The following is a 20,229-nucleotide window of genomic DNA, read 5'->3' on the forward strand; positions in this document are numbered from 1 at the left end:
TTTTTTTGTCAGCCAAGGAAAGCTTGACAGATATTGGAGCAAGACATTGGCAGCTTAGTGAGCTGTCTGGTGGAATTGCTGGAGTGTGTATTGTCATTGTGTAGATCTTTTTCTAGTTGTATTTCTGTAGTGATGATGAACTGTCAGGTTTCCTGAACTGGGCATGGCAGTACATCATGCATCTTCTGACACTTCATATTTAGCTTGATTTCTCAGCTTGACTTGGCATCAGACTCACAGATGTTGCTTGGCTTGATTAAAATCTTTATTGCAAACAAGCATGAAGACATACACAATACATGATTGCCCACTGTCAGTGCAGAGTTATAAAGGACCTTTATACTTTCAGGGATTTAAACTCAAGGCTGCTTCTTCCTGCCTTCTCAATTAATGGATGCTTGACACGGTATTTGGTGACCTTGAAACCCAGCAATTGTTCTATATTGACTATCTCTGGCCTGGGAACCACTGGCTCTCACACTTTATCTTTACTCCTACACCAACAAGGAGCCATAATTTAGCTAGAATTGGAGAAAATTATTGGATAGAAGATATAGATTTCACTAATAGCTTTCTCCTTTTCAATTAAAAAAAAAATTCCCCTCAGTTTCAAAGACAACTTGCTCTGTAGCAAATCATGTTCTCTCTGAGCTGAAAAAAAATGTTTTTCTTTGGAACTTGGCCAAATGTTTTAATTAAAAAATAAAACTGTCATGACAGAACTCTGTGTATATATGCATTTGACTAGATAATGTTATCAATGCCTTATTTTGATAACCTATTAAATATCTTGTAAGCTTGTGTTTGGTACTATATACACAAGACAAAATAAGTTAGAAAATTCTTAAAGTTCAGTAGAGTTTGGATGGTCAATGTACAAATTTCAAACTTGCATGATATTTTCTTATGCAAAAAGGCAGGTCTATATATATTTATACTAATCAGTTCAGGAATCTGTGTGTATGTGTATTTATATCTACATACACATACTGAATAATTGTGTTTCTCAGATTATCAAATGATTTTATCTTTTTTTAAGAATGAGAAGAAAAAGAAACAACCAACAACACCTGGCACATTATCTGGTCTTGGATCTCCTCTTAAAAAGTCTGAATCTCCAGCAGCTGTATCTAAACGATCAGCTTCACCTGCAACTCCAAAGTAAGAATGCTTTGCAAATTCTCATTGTCCCCTGAGCAAATTTAACTATACACAACTTTTATTTTACAGTGTGTTGATTTCATTTGTTTTTATCATGCAGAACAGAACAGATTATCTTTCTCTCTGCAGAAATGATCTGAATTCTTTGCTGCCTAAGTTTATGCTCAATAGATTTATACTGAGAAAATAGCAGCAGCAATACTAAGTAAGTACAGCTGCTATTTCTAGTTTTGGCTTTACAAATGCAAGCCAAACTATATGAGGAAACACCTAGAGCTTGCCAGTGAGAATGATTTGTGACTCCCAAAAGCATTCAACCACTTGGCTCATCAAGGGTCTTCCCATCCATTTCATCTGGTAGAAGAAGTCAGATTTTCTTAATCTTCAAAATGACATTGGCAGTTGCAGTTATGTTTAAAATAGTCCCTTATTTTATTTTCTTCTTCTGTCCATGGTTGCTTTAGCCGATCTCTCAACCTTGTCTCCCAAAATGTTGCTGTTGAAATTATTGGTTACTTTCTCATTATCTTGTATCCTTGCTCAGATATTTACCCATGACTGACACCATACTGTTAAGGAAGCATAATAGGCTCATTTTATAGGATGGCATTAGTCAAAGACAGGGAGCCATGTCAGTCCCGTTAAATGGGACTTTATTACAAAAAATGTAACTCAGTGTTTTCATCACAGTGTGCCTCCCTTAGTAAGCCTATTCATATGTGACTTCATCAGAGAGGCTGGCAGCTTATTAACCTGCTCATGATTTTGTTTGAATGCATACAAAAATATACAAGGTAGGCCTGCAAATGTATAAGGGCAAAGGAGTACAGAAGTTTAGAGCCAAAATTTCTCAGGGCATAGATGTCAGTTTTGGCAACAACTAAGAATCCCTTACCTTCAAGGTAAGATAAAAAGATGCTTAAATCACCAGAAAAGTGGGGAAAGTAAGCACTGGAATTAAATTAGGGTGGAGATAAAATGGAATTGCATCTTTGAATAGTCAGAAGGCAATCACCTGTATTAATGGCGGAATTCCAACAACGGAATTAGGATTCTTATCTAACTGTATTGCGTCCTGTGTCAGGAGACACTTGAATTCAGAGGTGGCACATGGTTGTGGTTAAAGTGAAGTAAAGAAAGGAAAGTGGTGGAAACAACATGGGAAGGATAGGAGACACGTTGGACATTCTCTGCTTTAATTCAAGGGTGCAGTAGTGGTCCACTCACCTTTGCTCCTGGTTTTCCTGTGCTGTCCTCCCCGTTCCCCGTTAGCTATTGTCACAGAGGGTTGCCTTTTTCCCATTCTCCACATACCAGAACACTTCTGTCTGGACCAAACTTGTGTGTTTGGGGTCTCTACCAAACCCCTGAAAGTGGTTATTGTGTGCACAGAAGCCTTCCCTAATTATGTTTATATCAGTGGTTTAATGCAACTGGCTTTGAATTGTACTATATTGAAGAGAGTACGTAGAAGCACAATTGTGTAGATGTGCAATTCGTCTTAAGGAGTAGAAATACATGGTTTTTGAAATTTATAAAAGTTGTAAGGAGATAAGGGAAGCCATGCACACAGATCTTGCTTGGAGTTCCCTTTAACCATAGTTTCAGAACTGTATTGCAAAGCTGCCTGTGGAGCTTAAATTAGAAAATGACGTATTCAGTACCCAAATCGCATGAAGTAGCTGTGAAATTCTTTAGATTTTTCCCCATTTTTTTCTTCAATATAATCTTCAAGCTTTCTATGCAAACAAACCAATAATTTATGTATATTCTACTTTTGATATATAAATACAAAGGAACAAGTTGGAATGCTGCTTCATGCATTAATAGCTTTGATAAGAGAGGACTTTTTGAATAAACTTAAAAAAGATAGTTTCAACCCCACATCTTTATGTTTTGTCATATATATATATATAGAGAGAGACAGAGAGACAGAAAGAGAGACGTTTATAAAAGCTACTAAGTAGAAAAGTGATATATTTTGTTAATATTAAAATAAAGAATGAATCTGCTATCAGTAAATGATAGCTAGATGACAAATAGGACTCTGTGTGTGTGTGGGGGTGTCTATTTAATATTGGAGCCCTAAAGATTTATTTATTTATTGGAAACCGTCGATAACACTTCAAAAACTAGTTTACAGAGTTAATCCAAGAATTTATATTATGGTTTATTTTGGATTTAAGTGGTTGCTACATATCAGATCTGTTTACAGCTAAACCTAGATGTCTAGTACTTTCAATATATGCAGCAATGCCTTCTCCTGAAATAACAATTATCAGGATATATTCCCACACAAATTACATTTAAAGTAATTTAATAACTATATGGATATAAACCCAAGAATTGTGTATCTGTCGCATATTCAAGGTTTTTCTTTTTAGATTATAGCTTTTGTTAATCATGGTGAAGCCAATTGTTTCATGACACTGTAATATTGTTTTATGTGTTCTTAAGTGAATTGCTGTTCATTCCATTTTATATATTCACTGTATCTATTTTGTGCTGTCCTTTTTTTAAAAAAAAAATACAAAACCAACTCAATTCTATCTTCTCTTGTGTTATTTTTTATAGCTTAATGTTTCATTCATAACCTGATGTAGAAGACTGAGAAAAATAGCCAACGCTATGATGAATTACCATTGGCGTGATGTTGTTAATAAGGCAATACTGAATTATTTGAAATATATATTTTAGGTCAATCTCAAAGACGTATCCACAGTCTCCCAAAGCTAATAAAACATATCCAGCTTCTCCTGTGAAAAATCGTACAACTTCAAACTTGAACCAAGAAACTCCTAAAAAAAGGGCAACAAAACTTAAAGACAGTCAGCGGGAGAATATTAGCCAGAGAACTCAAGCATCACCAGCTGAAGTAGCTGTAAATCAGTCTATTGCTGAAAAATCAGTATCTTCTGTAGGAAAAATCGAAAATGCTGAAGGTAGATTCTCATTTATTTCCTTTTGCTTTTAAAAGAATTCCTTGCTATACTTTAGCTCAGAACAATATTATTTTACTTGATTAGTTCTGTCACTATTATTCCTGGGGAAAATAAATTAATGTTAATTCAAAATTTACCATCAACACTTATTTTGTACTGTGTCCCTTAGAAATTATTCACAGAATCTTGTTAAGAAAGGTAAAGTATGAAGATGGCATCTGGGACAGCAAAATAATTTTAGGAGATTAACATTAATTGAGATCAAGAATGCTTATTTATAAATATCATAACACGTTTTTCTGAAGTTTCATTAACTAGCAAATGTAGCCATCAGGGTAATGTTGCATCCCTTTCTATTGCATATATAACTTGTTTCCTGCTTGCAGACTAATATTCAATCCAAGAACATACTTTTAGGGAAACCTGTAGCAGGAACTACCGATGCTGAGGAAGCAACAAGAATTCTAGCAGAGAAGAGACGTCAGGCTCGACTTCAGAAAGAACAAGAAGAAAAGGAAAGGCAAGAAAGAGAGGAACATGAAAGGTATCCTGCTCTCCCCTCATTAATAACAGTGACCTCTTAGTTGTTAGATGCAGGTATGTGCAAGTTAACAGTATGTGCATCACATATTTAATTAAAAATATGGAACACCCATACCCTTCAAGTTCTAGTATCCTGTTATTTGGGGCCACTTCTTAATAGACAAATATAAATATTTAATAGAAAAGAACATACAAGTACAGTAACTACAATAATATATTGCTGTGATTTGAAGGCTAGAAAAAGAAGAGCTGAAAAGAAAAGCAGAGGAAGAGAGGGCCCTACTGGAGGAAGAGGCTCGTAAAAGAGAAGATGAAAGAAGATTTGAAGAAGAATTAGCAAAAAGAAAAGCAGAAGATGAAACAAGAAAAAGAGCTGAAGAAGAACGCAAACTAAGAGAAAAGCAAGAAAAAGAATTGCAAGCTATGATTGAGATACAGGTATGGTGTTTTGATGGTTCAGATTTGTGGAGTCCTTGGGGTTCTCTGAGCTTGGTTGTTTTCTTGCAGACGTTCCATTACCCAGCTAGGTAACATCTTCAGTGCTCAAGCACTGGGAGTTGAAGTCCATACATCTTCAAGCTGTCAAGGTTGAGAAACACTGGGTTAAGCTATAGGAGAGCCTCCGCTTTCCATCTTACCATATTTTGGGGAAAACTAGGGGCACAGACATGTATATTCCCTATGTAATCTACCAGGCAGTTAATGGGAAGATGTTCATTATTTTCACAGATGCTTGTGTCAGTGCTCACGGAGGCATGCGCATAATACTAGCAGAGAGTTTGAAACAAATTCTAGAACTCCATTTCAGAAAAAAATATTCAGATCAAATATGGAACTGTTTGTTTGTATTTAATTAGAAAGAAGCAGCAGAAGCCAAAGCACGAGAGGCAGCTGAACATTTACGTCTAGAAAAGGAACAAATTATGCAGCAGATAGAGCAAGAAAGACAAGAGCGAAAGAAGGTAACAAGTTTGTTCATATCAAAACTTGTTGCATTGTTATTTTATGTGGTTCCCATGAGTACGTAAAGCCTGCTGTAAATAAGGAGCCCTCAACTACAAAAAACACGTATGATTTAATTGCTCTCTCAGTATGAAATGCAATGACTAAATTACAAGCCCTGCTCAGAATTATTATTTCTTTTCAAGTTTACTAGAACTATTAACACTTGTGAAATTTTCTACATCCTACAAGAAAAAGTTGGGGAAAAATTTTATCCATGTGGTAATTGTAATTAATTTGGTAATAGAAGAGCGTTGACATTAGCAGTTGATCATTTTATTACTATTACATAGATAAACCCTATGTTGCCTGGAGAGAGAGGTGGAAATTGTAGCATAACATACCCAAATCATTACTTCCTCCAAATTTAAAACTAAAAGAATGCATGCTAAGGATGCTAACAACAACAATTCAGAGCTTTTGGGAATGGGCACCATGCATATAAAGCAAATAAATAGTGATGGCTTTATGGTCTAATTACATGTTTGTAGAATCCTGTATATTCATTCAAAGCTTTTTGAAAAATCAGATTTTTTTCTACATCATATACTTCTTTAATCTCAGTTGTTAAATGAGGAGGGCAAACATTTTTTTCTCATTTCAGCGGATAGATGAAATAATGAAAAGGACAAGGAAAAATGAAATGCCAGAAACCAAGGTATGGAAGAAAAATGTTTTTTTAACAGAACACGCAGAATGTTGTAATCTAGTTCATCCAGAAATCCTCATATTATTCCCCAATTTAATAGAATGACTAATTTTGATCTTCACATAATAATGATAATTTAATCTTCTCTCTTGTTGTCTCTCTTGTACATGCTCACTGTAAAGGGCAGAGGTGAAACAAAATTTTATTTAAACTGTCTTAGGACTATAATGTTTAATATATGGAGTAATTTTCTCCCTTAGAAGTGGGAAAACAAACTCTGAACAATTGTTTTAAGATGACAGATTATAGTGGGGGAAAAAGCAACCCATTGCTGTTTTTCCTTTCCAAATCAGTCAGATTGTGTGTGGGGAGGAGTTGTGGCTGAGTCTTACTTATTCATGGTATGACTCTTTTCCTTCAATACAACTGATTTAATTTGAAGACCTTTTCTACAACAGTGTTATGTAAAAGTCAATGCATAGTAATTAAATTGAAAGCTGTTGACTATAAAAACAGAATATATAAATTTCTTTGCTGATTGTGTTGGTTGTTTTTTTTAAGACAATTGATGAGGGGAGATACAGTGCTGGATTCTTTGGTTATTGTTTCTGCAGTTATAGATACACAAGGGACTTGTGAAGAGAGCTCTGTTATTCAGAACCCTCATATCATCCTTTATTGATCTTTGCTTTAAATATATAATAATCATAAAACACCCTTTCTTTAATTCCAGCCAATACTGTCAGCCTTCTACATGGAATTATAGTCCTAAAAAGTTACCTGATTGGGGCAGAAGTTTACTTAGCCCGTACCCCATTTCTCCCCTTCTCCCATGCCCCTAATGGCTGAGAGGGAAAATGTAAAATGATCAGAGTGTTCCTGATGCAACCCTATTTTTGTGGATCACTCTAGGACTTCTTTCTGCAAAGGAATTGAAGACTTGGTAGCTCCAGAAAACACTCTGGCTGTTCTGGACCAAAATTAGCTCCCTCTAAACTTGGTGATGACCAGTAGCAGAGTATGCTACTGTGTCCGTGATACACTTAAGTGAGCTAGGTGAACACAGCCCATGACAGATAATGTATTGATATTGTCAATTTATTGCAGATGCTGTTCATTCATCTTCTTTAACTGGCATTATTATGCCTGTGTTTCCTTCAAATTCATATTCCTATTAATATTATTAAAATTTATTATAGCTGCCCAACTACAATGAACTCTGGGGAGCATGCAAAACAACCCCCCCCCATAAAAACAGATAAAACCTAAAACCACAGTCCACACTAAAACAATCTAAAAATGATACAAATCAAACAAAACAAAACAGCCTCCCTCACCCCCTCCCCTGCCAAAAACACCAAAACATTAGCCCTAGGCCTGGGACCAAACCAAGTTTTAAGAACTTTCCAGGAGAGGAACCCGAGGAGAGAGACAGAGAGAGTTTAAAAAAATATGCATTTATTACAATAACTGATAACCTTTAAATGCTGTTGAACCCAGCCACATATTTAATTTGGAAAGGTTTCATATCTAATGCATATAGATATAAAGTCACTAATGCTTATAGATATAGAGTCACTTGGATTGAGATGGGCGGCTGTAGAAATTGCATGCGTAAATAAATAAATAATGCATCCAATGTTTTTGATGATAACAGAAAGAAGATACCAAATCAGATGTGCCAACAATCTTGAATGTGGACAGACATCCCAAACCACTTGCCCTTAAACAAGAAGGTAAAATGTGTTATTTCAGTCAGACTTGTGTATTGATAATCTTTCAAAATCCATACCTGCATGACATTTACTATTTGTTCAGATTTCTGATCATATATTCATAAAATTGAGTTAGTTTAGCTTATTTAGGATATCATCCTAGGGCCTTACTCTGTAGCTTTCCCATCCATACTGGTTTTGCTGTTTGTGTTTACCTTTCTTCTTCAATTTCCAAATTGCCTCATATTGTCCAGGACTTGGTAGCACATGAGGTATTTTATTAAGCAAACATTCAGCCTTGTCTTTTTTTTTTGCAATAGCAGGGAGGAATGTTACTCCTCCCGTTTGCCCCAGAACCAGGATTTATGCAACACAGAGATGTGTGTGTTTTTTCCTGTGTAGGGGGATCCTGCTTAGCTCTAAGAAACAGTGTACCAGAGGAACTATGCCATACTTCTTAAAAATAATAAGAAAAGTGAAGACTGAAAAGATTCAGGCAGTGGGTGCTGTAGCTGCAATGTTCCCAATCTAAGCAAGAAAGGATAGCCCAACTGTATTACTGGTCAATCCCTGAGAGATTAGGAGCACCCGGCAAGCAAGGGAGTTATGCTTTCCCCAAATTCAGGGCACAAGAAACAGTGTTTACCTGTATTAATCTACTGGTTGTTTTTTACTTGCCCTGGCTGTTTCCTAAAAATTATACCTAGACACTAGCCCTCTTCCTGGTTTGGTTTCATTAAATCAGGAGGATATTCTAGATCAGCCCTGCTCCTCCTTATAGTGAGGCAGGACTCTGTCTGCAAGATGTTATTTGAGTAACATCAGCAGGTGTGTATCTTATCAGGAACAATCACATGGTGAGCTCTCTAGATTTAATTATCCTTAACAGTGCTAATTGACTTTGGGTGTAGCAGGATTGCCGTTCCAAGCAAGTACCAATCTATCCCATGCAGGAACGAAAGATTATAGAAGCTGAGGCAGTGATGGTAAGTGAAGAGAAGCTGCAAGTGTAGCATTTTTTCTTGCTAGGTTAGGAGTAAATACCAGAAGAAGCCAGAACTAGGGCTGAATGTCTTCAACGCAAAACAAAACGAAACAAAAAAGGAAGGCCATTCCCTTTTTTTTGCACTGAGGGAAAAAGGAAGAACTCAAAATCAGGTCCAACATGAGAAGACAGAACTTTCTCTCTCTCTCATATTATCTACAATCTGGCTTATCATCATGCAGTATTGTCACAAAGGCCAAGAATAACATTGGTACAATTTATACTGCTTGACCTCGGTAGGGTTAACTTTTCTGTTCCTCTCTCAGGACTAGAACTGGGGATGAGCTTTATAGCGAGGAATCCAAGTCTTTTTATTCTGTGGAGGCTATTAAGACTCACCACACCTGGCCTGAGTTGGCAATTTTCCATTTTATCCTAGCCGAGACTTTTCTTGCCTTCTTTCATGTAGCACCATTAGAACAACTTATTCTGTTTAGGGAGCTGCCTCTTTCTCCCAAACTATGAGAGGCCTAAATCTCCAAGGTCAGTAAGAGAAAATACTGTTAGCAAGTGTTTATAAATAAAACTTACGTACTGGCTTTATGAGGATTTCAAGGATTTGCCTGCTGGCAGGATAACCTTTAGCCTTTGTAGTTCTAAAGATATGGCTAAAACTCAGCTCAGCTATTAAAATATTATGGTTTAGGACTGTGCAGTGCTTTGGAATGTGAAGGTTGTGTTATATGTGTTCTATGGTTTTTATATTTTTAAAGCTGCACTGGGGTGGCATTTAATTTCGTTGTACACATAGTACAATGACAATAAAGATTTCTATTCTATTCTAAACTGGGCCTTCTTCCAGAATTGTGTGGCTGTCCTCTGCAGCTGCATTTGATCCTAATAAAAGGTGTCTTTGGTTTAAGGAACTGCCAACAGGTGCTATGTGCATACCCATGCACTCCCTAAAGAACCTTTCTTCCTTTGAATCCAAAACGTTGCACAGCCTAGTACAGGAGAGTTTACTTTTTACTGGAGTTTCAAGCTTTCTTGACTTAAGAAACTCCTGGAATGCCAGGAGGACTTAGTTCTCTGTAATTTAGAAATATTTATCTAACACTTCTGACTGCGATGACAGGTTCTCTTCTTGCAGTAGCAGATATCAGATTAAATGTTCGATTTGCCCTCTAGGCATATAGGATTCTACCTAGCTTCGTAGTTATTTTAACATAAGGGCAGGCAAAAGATACTTCTTTTGGTTAACTGATACCTGTGTGCTTTATCTTCTTTGTCCTTCTTTTGTTTGTTTGTTCATTAATTTAAACTAGTTGTATTGATGTCATTTACCACAGCCCCTGAAAACTGCTCCAAGTAGTTTTTATTTAGAACCTTTGCAACAAAGTGTTTTTCCTGGACAGTTATGGCACTGTTTTATAGCTCTTCCACAAAACTGAGACTACTTCTACATATATAAATGTTCAATAATACCTTTGAAGGCATGACTGTGGGAGAGAAGGCATGCCTTATGCAACTGTACTGATGCATTCATCTCTTTGCACTGTGTGCAAGAGGAAGTTATAGAAAGGTCTCTCATTCTTGGCTGAGAATATGAGATATTCCATGTTGCCTTGTCTTTCTCAAAGCTGTATTCAGAATGAGTACCCAAACAAGCAGTTTGGAACTTAGGTATATTGCTTTTGAACATACTGTTGGAGGATACTTCCATCCACTGTAGGAAAACAGGCCATTGTATTCTTCTGGAGCAGATGGAGGATATCGTATTTACCCTGGGTGGAGATGTCTGAGTGCTGGGAATGTAGCAATTCCTGCTACTTCATAGGCTTTTAACTTATGGTAATTCTGCTTTTAATAATGTAGTCTGTTTTCTTGTAGAGACTTGAGTTGGTTTAGAACACTCTTTCTCAACCTGGCTGCCCTCAAGTCATGTGAACTTTGACTCCCAGATTGCCCAATCATTGTTGTAATTGCTAGTAATATGAGGTTTTGAAGTCTACACCTCTCAAGAATCTCCAGGTGGGGGAAGACTGGTTTAGAAGAATTATTGCCTGTTTCATGTAATGTGCATCTATATATTGGATGGGGATTTCTCTTACATAGGAACATACATGTCTGATTTGCATAAGTCCTGCCTATTGAAACTAATGGGAGGATCAACCCGCTCTTTATCCACTGTAGAAAATAAACCTGTTGCAATAAATTCAGTTTCTAAGGGAGAAATATTGAATAGCCCCTGTGAGAATTATACGTTTTGAAAAATTGGAAGGCTTTACCCCAGAAGTACACATACTTAAAATTAACAGCGTCTTTCTCCAACAATTTATTCTTTCCCATACATCTATTCTTAATGACTGAATTTCTGCTATCAGGTTCTCATTTTGCAAGGGAGAAGACATAGGAGGATTAATTGTAAAGAAGAGACATGGAAGGAGAAATAATGTTTAAAAGAGGAGCTACTGCCTTTACTTTCAAATTTCTCTGCCTGTTGTAGGGTAAATGTAACATCTATTCAGTTCTTCAGGGACATACATTTAATTTTCCAGGCTTGCATATTTTAGTTGCTTTTACATTTCTGCTTTGAATTTTATCTAGTAAAATTCAAAGGCATAGTATATAATAAAGTATTCTACAGAATAATGTGAATAAACTTCATGGATTTGTGTGATTTGGAAACTTCTTGTGGGAAGTTTTTAAAATCACATTTGCTAATGTGATTCTTTTTGCAGAAGTTAATGGAGTAACAAACTGCAAAGATGATAAAGGTGTTGAAAGTGCTATGTCCCAATCTTTTCCTCATGAAGTATTTTCTAATGGGCTTAAGCCACTTATGGGCCTTATTCAACTAGATGCAATGGATGGGAAATCTAACAGCTTGGATGAGTCAACAGATGAAGTTCAGTCTATGGATGTGAGGTACATAATATATTTTCAGTAATAATATTGGCATAATTTAAAGAAGGTAGTTAATTTTATGTGTCTGAAACTGCTTTAAAATTGTATTTTTGAATTATATGATATGGATTATGCTGCTTTAGATTTTGGGATTCTTTTACTTTCACAGGATCTGCACCAGTTCTCTTTATGACTCACTGCAACCTAGCACTAATTCTTTTAAATGTTCTTGTTTCAATGAAATAGGCTTAGTTAACATGGTTCTTCCTTGTTTTTTGTTCTTTTATTTCCACTGGCACCCATAAAGCAATATTTGATAGTCTAACTATAAAATGTATTTATTGTCAAAAAATAATATACAAACATTATGCATCAAAGGAAGATCCCAGTGTGCATAATGCTTAGGAACATAGGATTGCAGCTTCTTTCAGTTCAAGGCTGAATATATACGTAGTACTTACTCTCTTATCTATTATTCTTCCATTTTAAAATAAGTGAGCTGAAGTCATGTTTTTATCATATGAAGACAGTTTTACTGTCATACCTATATAAGTTAAAAAATACAGCAATAGCTTGATTCCCACCTTTTTTCCTTTCTACAGCCCTGCTTCAAAAGAAGAACTTATATCTATCCCTGAATTTTCACCGTTGAATGAAATGATGCCAGGAATTACTCTGGACCAAAATGGATCAAATAATGGGAAGGCTCTCGAAGAACTACTAGATTTTACTGGCCAGGCCACTTACCCAAAATTATCAAGTGAAAGTATTAGCATAGATGATTGCAATAAAAACTTGATTGATGGATTTAATAGCCCAGGGCAGGAGACAACCCTCAGTACCTTGTGTTGACAAATACATCATTACATAGCAATAAGGTATGGTGCTTTCATAGAATGCAACTGTTCAGCTTCTTTTTCCAAAAAAAATTGTTTGACAGAAGTCAATTCATTTCTTTCTTTAAATGTTAAATAAGCAACCATGCTGTCTTCTGTCTTGCCTATATTCCACCTAGTCATGTTACCTCAGCCACATAAAGGGAAAAAAAAGTGAAAAAGAAAAATTCTAAACCAGAAAGGGGTTTGGTGGTGGCAGAAAGGCAAATAAATTCCATCAAGATCCCCCAAAATTTATGGAATTTCACTTTATTTTAAAGAACAAAAAGAAACAAATCCACACAATCAGAAGGATACACAAGAGTGCCCAATTTGAAATGTGAGTTTTGAATGTTTTGAGTCCGTATATAGAAAAAAAAATTGTTTTGTTCAGGATATGGACTGAAATGCAGAAATAGTTTTATGAAGAGGGTAAAAGACAATGACAGGGGTTTCCTTGGCAACATCATGTGCAGACATTGGCAGGGGCTGAAGGAAAGCAGGGAAGAGATAGAAGCGAAAGTTATGTGGAAATGGTAAGAGCCTATCTGTGCATTCTGGAAAATCACTCTGGGATAGGCAATTTTTTCCCCCACCTTTGAAACAAAATATATATTTTTCGTTTCATGCACACCTCCACTGCTGGCACATTCAGTGAGCATGAGCGGGGAGCTGGACCTGTCTAGCTAGGTCTTTGATAATAACATGCTCCTTTGTAAGCACACAGTGTCCACTTTGTGCATTCAGTTTTAAAGAGGAATTTGTGGGGTTGTCATATATAAACTCCATTCCTCAGAGATGTACAACTACTTAGTGTTTAGGTTATCTAGGAGATCTGCCTATCCCTCTATCAATTTACTTATCCTGTTTTTAATACCCTTAAAATCTGAGAGGCAGTCTGTATTTTAAGAAGCACATGAAGCATAAGAAGCACCATATACACATTCCATATTCATACACCCCCAAGACTGATTTCCCCTTAACCCTGTCAGCTTTTTATTTCTTTTCTCTTTTTACATTTTGTCTTAAAAGGTAGATAATAAAGTGTTCCCTCCTGTTTCTCATAATATTCTCAATTTGAATTTTCTTAGCATTGATTGGTGTCAATTTTTTCTAAGATCTTTCAATATATTTTGGAAAATGAAACCACAAAATTTAGGGAAAGTTTGAAGAAATATAGATATATAGACAGGTGACTATAAAGTGTGTTTCTTTCATTGCTTTCTGTATAAATACAAGTTCAGTTTGCCTTGTTTCATGTGAAAATGGAGACCGAATTATGAACAAATAAATACAAGAAAAACAATGATTTAAAAATCTGAAAATGAATCCTAAAATGTATATAACGAAGAATCTTGTGCCCTAAGACTCTGTATAAAGGCTAACAAACTTAACATAGCATAAGTATTTGTGGATTGCCACATTGGATGCATAGAATATTACCTGCCATTACAATGGATGGTAGAGATTCAAATAGTAAACAAGGACTGAGATAGATGCAGTAGTCTGTAAACTGATTAACTGTATAACATGATAAAAATCTGTTATTCTACTGGAAGTTCATCTGCATGAATTGTAGCTTGGGTATTCAAGGATAACATCCGTATTTGCAATTTCTTAGCTCAAGGTTCAGTAACTTTGAGTATACTCACTGTATTTCTCTTTCTGATTGGCAGAGGAAATTGAGAATATAGAACACTCTCAATGCTGCTACTGTCAGTAATATAAGAGCTTGTCATTTTAAGAAGCTGCTGCAGTCCACAACACTGGATATCACATACTCTGCACTGAATTTACAGTCTTCCCAGATGCATTGTTGAGTAGTCACTTGGTAAAAAGTGGATGGTTTGAGGAACTTTTGTGGGACTTTTGTTTAGAATCTGGCCTACTAAAAATATGGGTCTTAAATATCTCAATGGGTTCCATTTATTTTAAAACAAAAATTAATTTTGTCATTGAAACATGAGGATACTTTGTAAATGGTTATTAAAATGAGATACTGCCAATGTGTTTGTTTTTACTGGAGAAGGATCATCTTAATGTCATTTTATAAGTGTTTCACTGAAGATCTATAACTGAGAAGGCTTGAAAAATAATATGCAACTGTCGGAATCCAACTATCTTGAAGACAGTGTAGAATTAGAATTATCCCTCATTAACATGTGGCACATAATAAATTTTATGTTGTTTTAATCAGTAACTTGGTTAGCATTAAGCTGTGATGACAATATATGCTAAAATTATAAGGTCTTTATTACATGGGTCTAAAACATTTAAGTTTAATTCTTTGGGATAAAATATTGCTACATTTAATTATGTATATAATACAGCTGCATAAGCAACTATATCAGTGGATCAATGTTTATGTTGAAAATGTATCAGCTCTCAATATCAGACTTCATAGATCACTGAAATTCTGAAAGTCAGCATTATAGTGACAACAAACATATAGACATGGCAAGATACTACTAAGGTGTAATTATGAATGCTGAAAATTATACTCATCCAACATGATAAACTGTTAGTATCTTTCACTTGACAAATGTGTCTGAAGAAAAGTTCTTGAGGGGATATAGATATCTTAAAAACTATACAAAGGGCACGATATAGCTCAGTTAAGCATTTTAAGAGCTGTTGTTTTTAACAGGATAGTTAAGCTCTTATCTAGATTTTTCTTGTTACAAATCAATGGAACTTGTAGAGGTTTAATTTATCTTGGAATTTGGCATAAGGAATTTCAACTTTCAGTGACCTCTTTTAAGCTGTAGTCTATGCTGCCCAGAGAGGGCAATTTTTGTCTCATTCTATACAACAAAAACAATTGCTAAAGCTAATGAATTTTTTTATGTTGGGGTGTGTTAAAATGTAATGTGGCTCTGTTCTTGTGTCTTTAAAAATGACCTGTTTAAAAATTAAACCAACTAACAATATGTGACAATATACACTATTGCTTACAATAGTTATGTTAATGTATTTCAACAAAAGTACTTTCTTGATGGCTGTGCAGTATGTTGTAGCATGGTACAGTGTCTTTCAAGTTAATCCATCTTACACAATAAAATATATGAACTTATCATATTTGGCTATGATATTGTGATGGTGGTATTTTTGTTCTTGCTTTGTTTGAGAAATCAATTTGTGCCAGTAGCATATAGTCCATGAAAATATGAAATCTTTATTTGGGCATGAAATAGTTTTGCTCATACAGTATATGTGTGTGTGTGTATACATACATACATACATATTAGAAGTTTTATAATGCATTCACGAATGCTTACTTTTCCCAAATACCAGGGTTTCCACTGACTTGATTTAATATTCTTTCCTCAGCAGTATTTGAAGGCAGATTCAAGAAGATATCCTTCAGGTACAGAACCTGCCATCTGACCTACCGACATATCAATGGATCCTGCTTATAGTACACTTTATTACAAATCAGGGTGCCATTCAGTCCCATTGTATTTTTGTTTCTATCATAAATTTAATCCTGCGAAAAGCTGACAGAGACTTGGGAGACCACCAGGAAATCCCAGGGCTGTAGGCTAGATTAGTAAACTGGGTAGTTGAAAAAACATCCTGGAAGAAAGCAAAGACAAACCATTCCCATATGGTTACCAACTGTAAGGACATACCCATGAAGTCAGCAGGCGTCAAAATCACAACTCAAAGGAGACTTTACCTTACATTTACCTCTAGCACAGCACCATATATCAAATTTACATTAGCACCTATTGCTAGTTTTCTCATCCAAATATTATAAATATTTTGAATTGCCACTAAACTAGTTGCCTGGGCCAGCTTTAAATGACAGTCTATGTGCCACAGGCCTTTCAGTAAACTATTACATCATTCTAAGTATTTAAAAAAAATGTATATATGGTGCTTGACATATGACTAGTAATAATAGTCTACCATATAGTAGATTAGTTTTGAGGACTCCCTAACATATTTTGCTTAGATAACAATAACCAGAATTTCCTTTAACAAATTTGTTTTTTAAAATTCAAAATAATATATTTCTACCTCAAATCCTAAACCAGAAAAACTTCTTTTCCCAATTAATATGGCCTACTCACATGATTTAAATGAATATTTTCAGTTAAATCAATTACTAGAAAATCCTTTAAATTTTAATACATCAACTCATCAAACATGCATTACTTTGTATTTGGATGAGGCAATATTTTTAAAAATAAAAGTATTTTTTCAAACAAGTTCACAGAGCATAACTTAAATGAGAATTTATCATACATATGAGGAAGCAATCTTTCTGGATGATGTCACATTTTTGTAAGCACTTTCTAAGTGCTGACTGATCCACCCAGTGGTTGCAACACCCTTGATTTCCTTCACTCTGATATGTCTCTCCAATATTCATATATCTAATTGTATAATTCTCTAGCACAAAACTTTCTATGGGTTCCAAGAAGGCTGATTTCATTTGTTTCAAGTGTTAAATCTAATTTGACTTAGGTTATGAAAGCCATTACATAACTCTTTATGATTTCATTACACTTGGTAGAATTGTACTAATTGTTCATGATTGTACACCACTAAAGCAATTCTAATGTTTGTGCTTTTTCCACTAATTGGGAAAAGTACAACCAGAAAATTATCAACCAGACATTATCTATTTTAATATTAGTTGTTGCAGTGTTTACAGTTTCTTACCTTTTCAGCACACTATTCTCTAGATTACAAAAGCTAAACTTTTATGATTGGTATAAATTTATATTTCATATAAGAAAAAATACTTGCATGAAAATAATTCTCAATTTCATGAAAGTACAATTCAGTATGAAAATGTGTCATTTGAAAATATAAGGAAAAGCAACTGAATATTTTGATCTCATTTTTTAAATGTTCACAACAGCCTAGGGTAAAATGCATTTAGAACAAACTTTTTTATTCCACTTCAAATTTTAGTTTGTAATTGAAGTTAAGAAAATATCAAGCATTAAATATTAATCTGTGAATTTATATCTATTTAGATAAACGGTTTGCTTGATCCCAATGCACTGTCCCAACAACAGGGGAGAAAACACACGTTAAAGCAGTTTTACTTCAATCTCATATTTCCAGTGGGGTAAAATTATCAGCAAGTAATAAGGGAATTATACCCTCTATAAGGTCAGCCATATGCTGAAGATATTCATACTCTGCCAGTACCTTTAATAACCCTACTTTTGAAGTCCGCACTGGAACTCCTGAAAAAAAAAAAATTGTAAGGATTTGACTGGATTGTGTCTCATTCATGGTTTATATATCAGCACCTTACAAAATTTAAGTTACAGGTTTAGCAACCAAAAACTTAATCACAGATGGGATTAAAAAAAAAAACCCAACATGCTAGCTGCGCCGTTTTTTGGGGGGGGCATTCTGCTTAGCAAAAATGTTACATTCAGTCTGCTCCTTGAATGAAATACCACCCTCCAGATATTAAAGCATGCACCTACTCTGTATGCTGTTCATGTCTTTTTTAATCTTTTAAACAAAACCTGAAATTATTTGGAACTGTTGCAAATAAACAAAAAATTCTGCAGCAACCTCCTTGGCCCTAGCAGGGAGAGAAAATTGCTGCATCAACAGCATACAACTGTAACATTGTATGCCTCTGTATGATTTTTGGTGGATGTACCTTTCATGGTGATATTTTGACTGTTACTATAAAATGAGGTTACTATCATTCTAGCACAAAAACACTTCGGCAAGGCACAACAGCATGGAGAGTATGTAGCCATCTAATATCTAAATATTGCTGAAGTACAATTCCTAGCATGCCTCCATACTGAAGTACAACATTTAGAGTTTTTGATCTTCAAGATAAAAGTGGATACGCATATCACATAGCACACACGGAAGCTCTGTCTTGGTGTCTGGAGGCTATGGGGAAAAACTGAGCGACTGGGTTTTAAGGCCCCCCCAATTCCAGAGACTTTCCATCTCTTGTTCTGGATTGGGTAGCAATACCCCAAACAACTGGTGTGCAATTTGGGGGTCTTTCTGGACTTGCAACTCCTGTTTGAGATGACAGCTGTGGCTAGGAGACTTTTGCACAGCTCTGTGTTATGTGCCAATTGCACCCATTCCTGGACTGAGAAATTCTGTTCAGTCACTCATGCCTTAGTCACCTCCTGGACTACTGCAACAAGCATTACATGGGGCTGACCTTAAACAGCATCTGGAAATTGCAGCTGGTTCAAAATGCAGCAGTGTGGGCAGTTATGAATGCTGCTTGGTGTGCGCATGTTACACCTCTACTTTGCAAGTGGCATTGATTACCAGTATGCTTCCAGGTGCAGTTCAAGGTGTTGGTGGCCACCTATAAAGCCCTTCATAGCACACACTTGCATTATTTGTGAGGCTGCCTCTCCCTGATTGTTTCTACTGTCCCAATTGATACAGCAGAAGAGGCACATTATGGGTCCTGTCAAACAAAAACTGTCATCTGGCGGGACCCAGGATGAGAGTTCTTTCTGCTGGGGCACCTGCCTTTAGAACATCATTTTCCTGGGGGATTAGATTGGCCCCAACCATTCCAACCTTCCACAAGGCCCCAAAGATGTGGTTGTGTTCCTGGGCATGGGGATCAGATTCTCAGTTAGAGCCCCTGAGATGGTTATTTTGTTATTTGGGTTTTTTTACCTTGTCTGCTGGCTACATATTTTACTTTGCTGTTGTTTTTAACTGCTGTCAGCTGCCCAGTCACCATGATGAGATACACAGCCATATAAATTGAATAAAATAAGTAGGCAAGTTTGTTTAATCATTGTTTATTGACTAAGCCATAATATCTGGGTTCATACTTTATCCTAAACTATAAACTATGGTTAGTATATGATAATGGATAGAGTCACATAAGATGCCAAGTCAAAATCAAACACTGTATTCTGGCTTATGGTGATGGGTGAAACTTTGTTTACATATTACACGTACAAACACAACCACTTAACCACGAACTAACCAGCCACATTTTAGCCCAGCATATTGCACTAACCCAGACTAGTCTAATGTTCCTGTCAAATTTGGGGGAAGTTACAGCTCCAAACTAATCATGAATGCGATGGCAGCTATTTGCTTACCAAGAAAGAGTATTTGAGTCAGGGGTCCCCTTTGGAGCAGAAGGGACATTTCGAGATGGGAAGAGTGCGTCCTTGTCGCCACGCCGGTCACCGGCATTGTTTTCTCTACAGACCTGCCATTATTGTACGAAAAGCTGAGTACCTACAAACCTGTTTGGCTAATAGGCGGTTTAGTATGTCGTGCGAACTCAGCCAAGTGCTAATCAGTACAGCTTCGTGAAAAGGGGAAGGCTATACAAGCAGCAACCATGGAGGAAGAGCTCACACGAGCACGGCGGAGTAACCGCAGAGACCGCGCAGCCCCCTCGGCCGCCGGAGAATCGCCAGGACAGCCGCGGCGTTCCCACTTTCTCTTTCCCCTACTTCCG

General features: G+C 36.1%; 1 protein-coding gene and 1 long non-coding RNA gene across 8 annotated transcripts in view; one reads left to right on the forward strand and one right to left on the reverse strand.

Moving 5' to 3' along the window:
* Positions 1-15,862, forward strand: part of MAP7D2 (MAP7 domain containing 2) — a 47,840-nt gene extending 31,978 nt beyond the window's left edge. For 6 of the 7 annotated variants that reach the window (XM_088144844.1, XM_088144847.1, XM_088144848.1 and 3 more), the window contains 10 exons: positions 1,040-1,161; positions 3,859-4,103; positions 4,521-4,647; positions 4,880-5,084; positions 5,504-5,608; positions 6,253-6,306; positions 7,955-8,033; positions 11,739-11,925; positions 12,507-12,782; positions 14,456-15,862. In XM_088144844.1, the coding sequence (XP_088000970.1) occupies positions 1,040-1,161; positions 3,859-4,103; positions 4,521-4,647; positions 4,880-5,084; positions 5,504-5,608; positions 6,253-6,306; positions 7,955-8,033; positions 11,739-11,925; positions 12,507-12,756 (1,374 nt within the window). In that variant the 3' untranslated portion in view covers positions 12,757-12,782; positions 14,456-15,862. Of the gene's footprint in view, positions 1-1,039; positions 1,162-3,858; positions 4,104-4,520; positions 4,648-4,879; positions 5,085-5,503; positions 5,609-6,252; positions 6,307-7,954; positions 8,034-11,738; positions 11,926-12,506 lie in introns of all 7 variants that reach the window. The other variant, XM_088144845.1, reaches the window with a different exon arrangement.
* Positions 15,863-15,948: 86 nt separating this feature from the next.
* On the reverse strand, positions 15,949-20,208 carry LOC148215151 (uncharacterized). Its single transcript, XR_015796727.1, has 3 exons — positions 19,862-20,208; positions 17,900-17,986; positions 15,949-16,355 (listed from the first exon to the last, which is right to left on the reverse strand). It is a non-coding gene; the product is annotated as an uncharacterized LOC148215151 (long non-coding RNA).
* Positions 20,209-20,229: the final 21 nt, after the last annotated feature.

This window comes from Python bivittatus, unplaced genomic scaffold (assembly GCF_059951505.1).
Source record: "Python bivittatus isolate LINGU-HERP-01145 unplaced genomic scaffold, Pbiv_v1 ctg000350_np1212, whole genome shotgun sequence".
NCBI classification, from domain to species: domain Eukaryota; kingdom Metazoa; phylum Chordata; class Lepidosauria; order Squamata; family Pythonidae; genus Python; species Python bivittatus.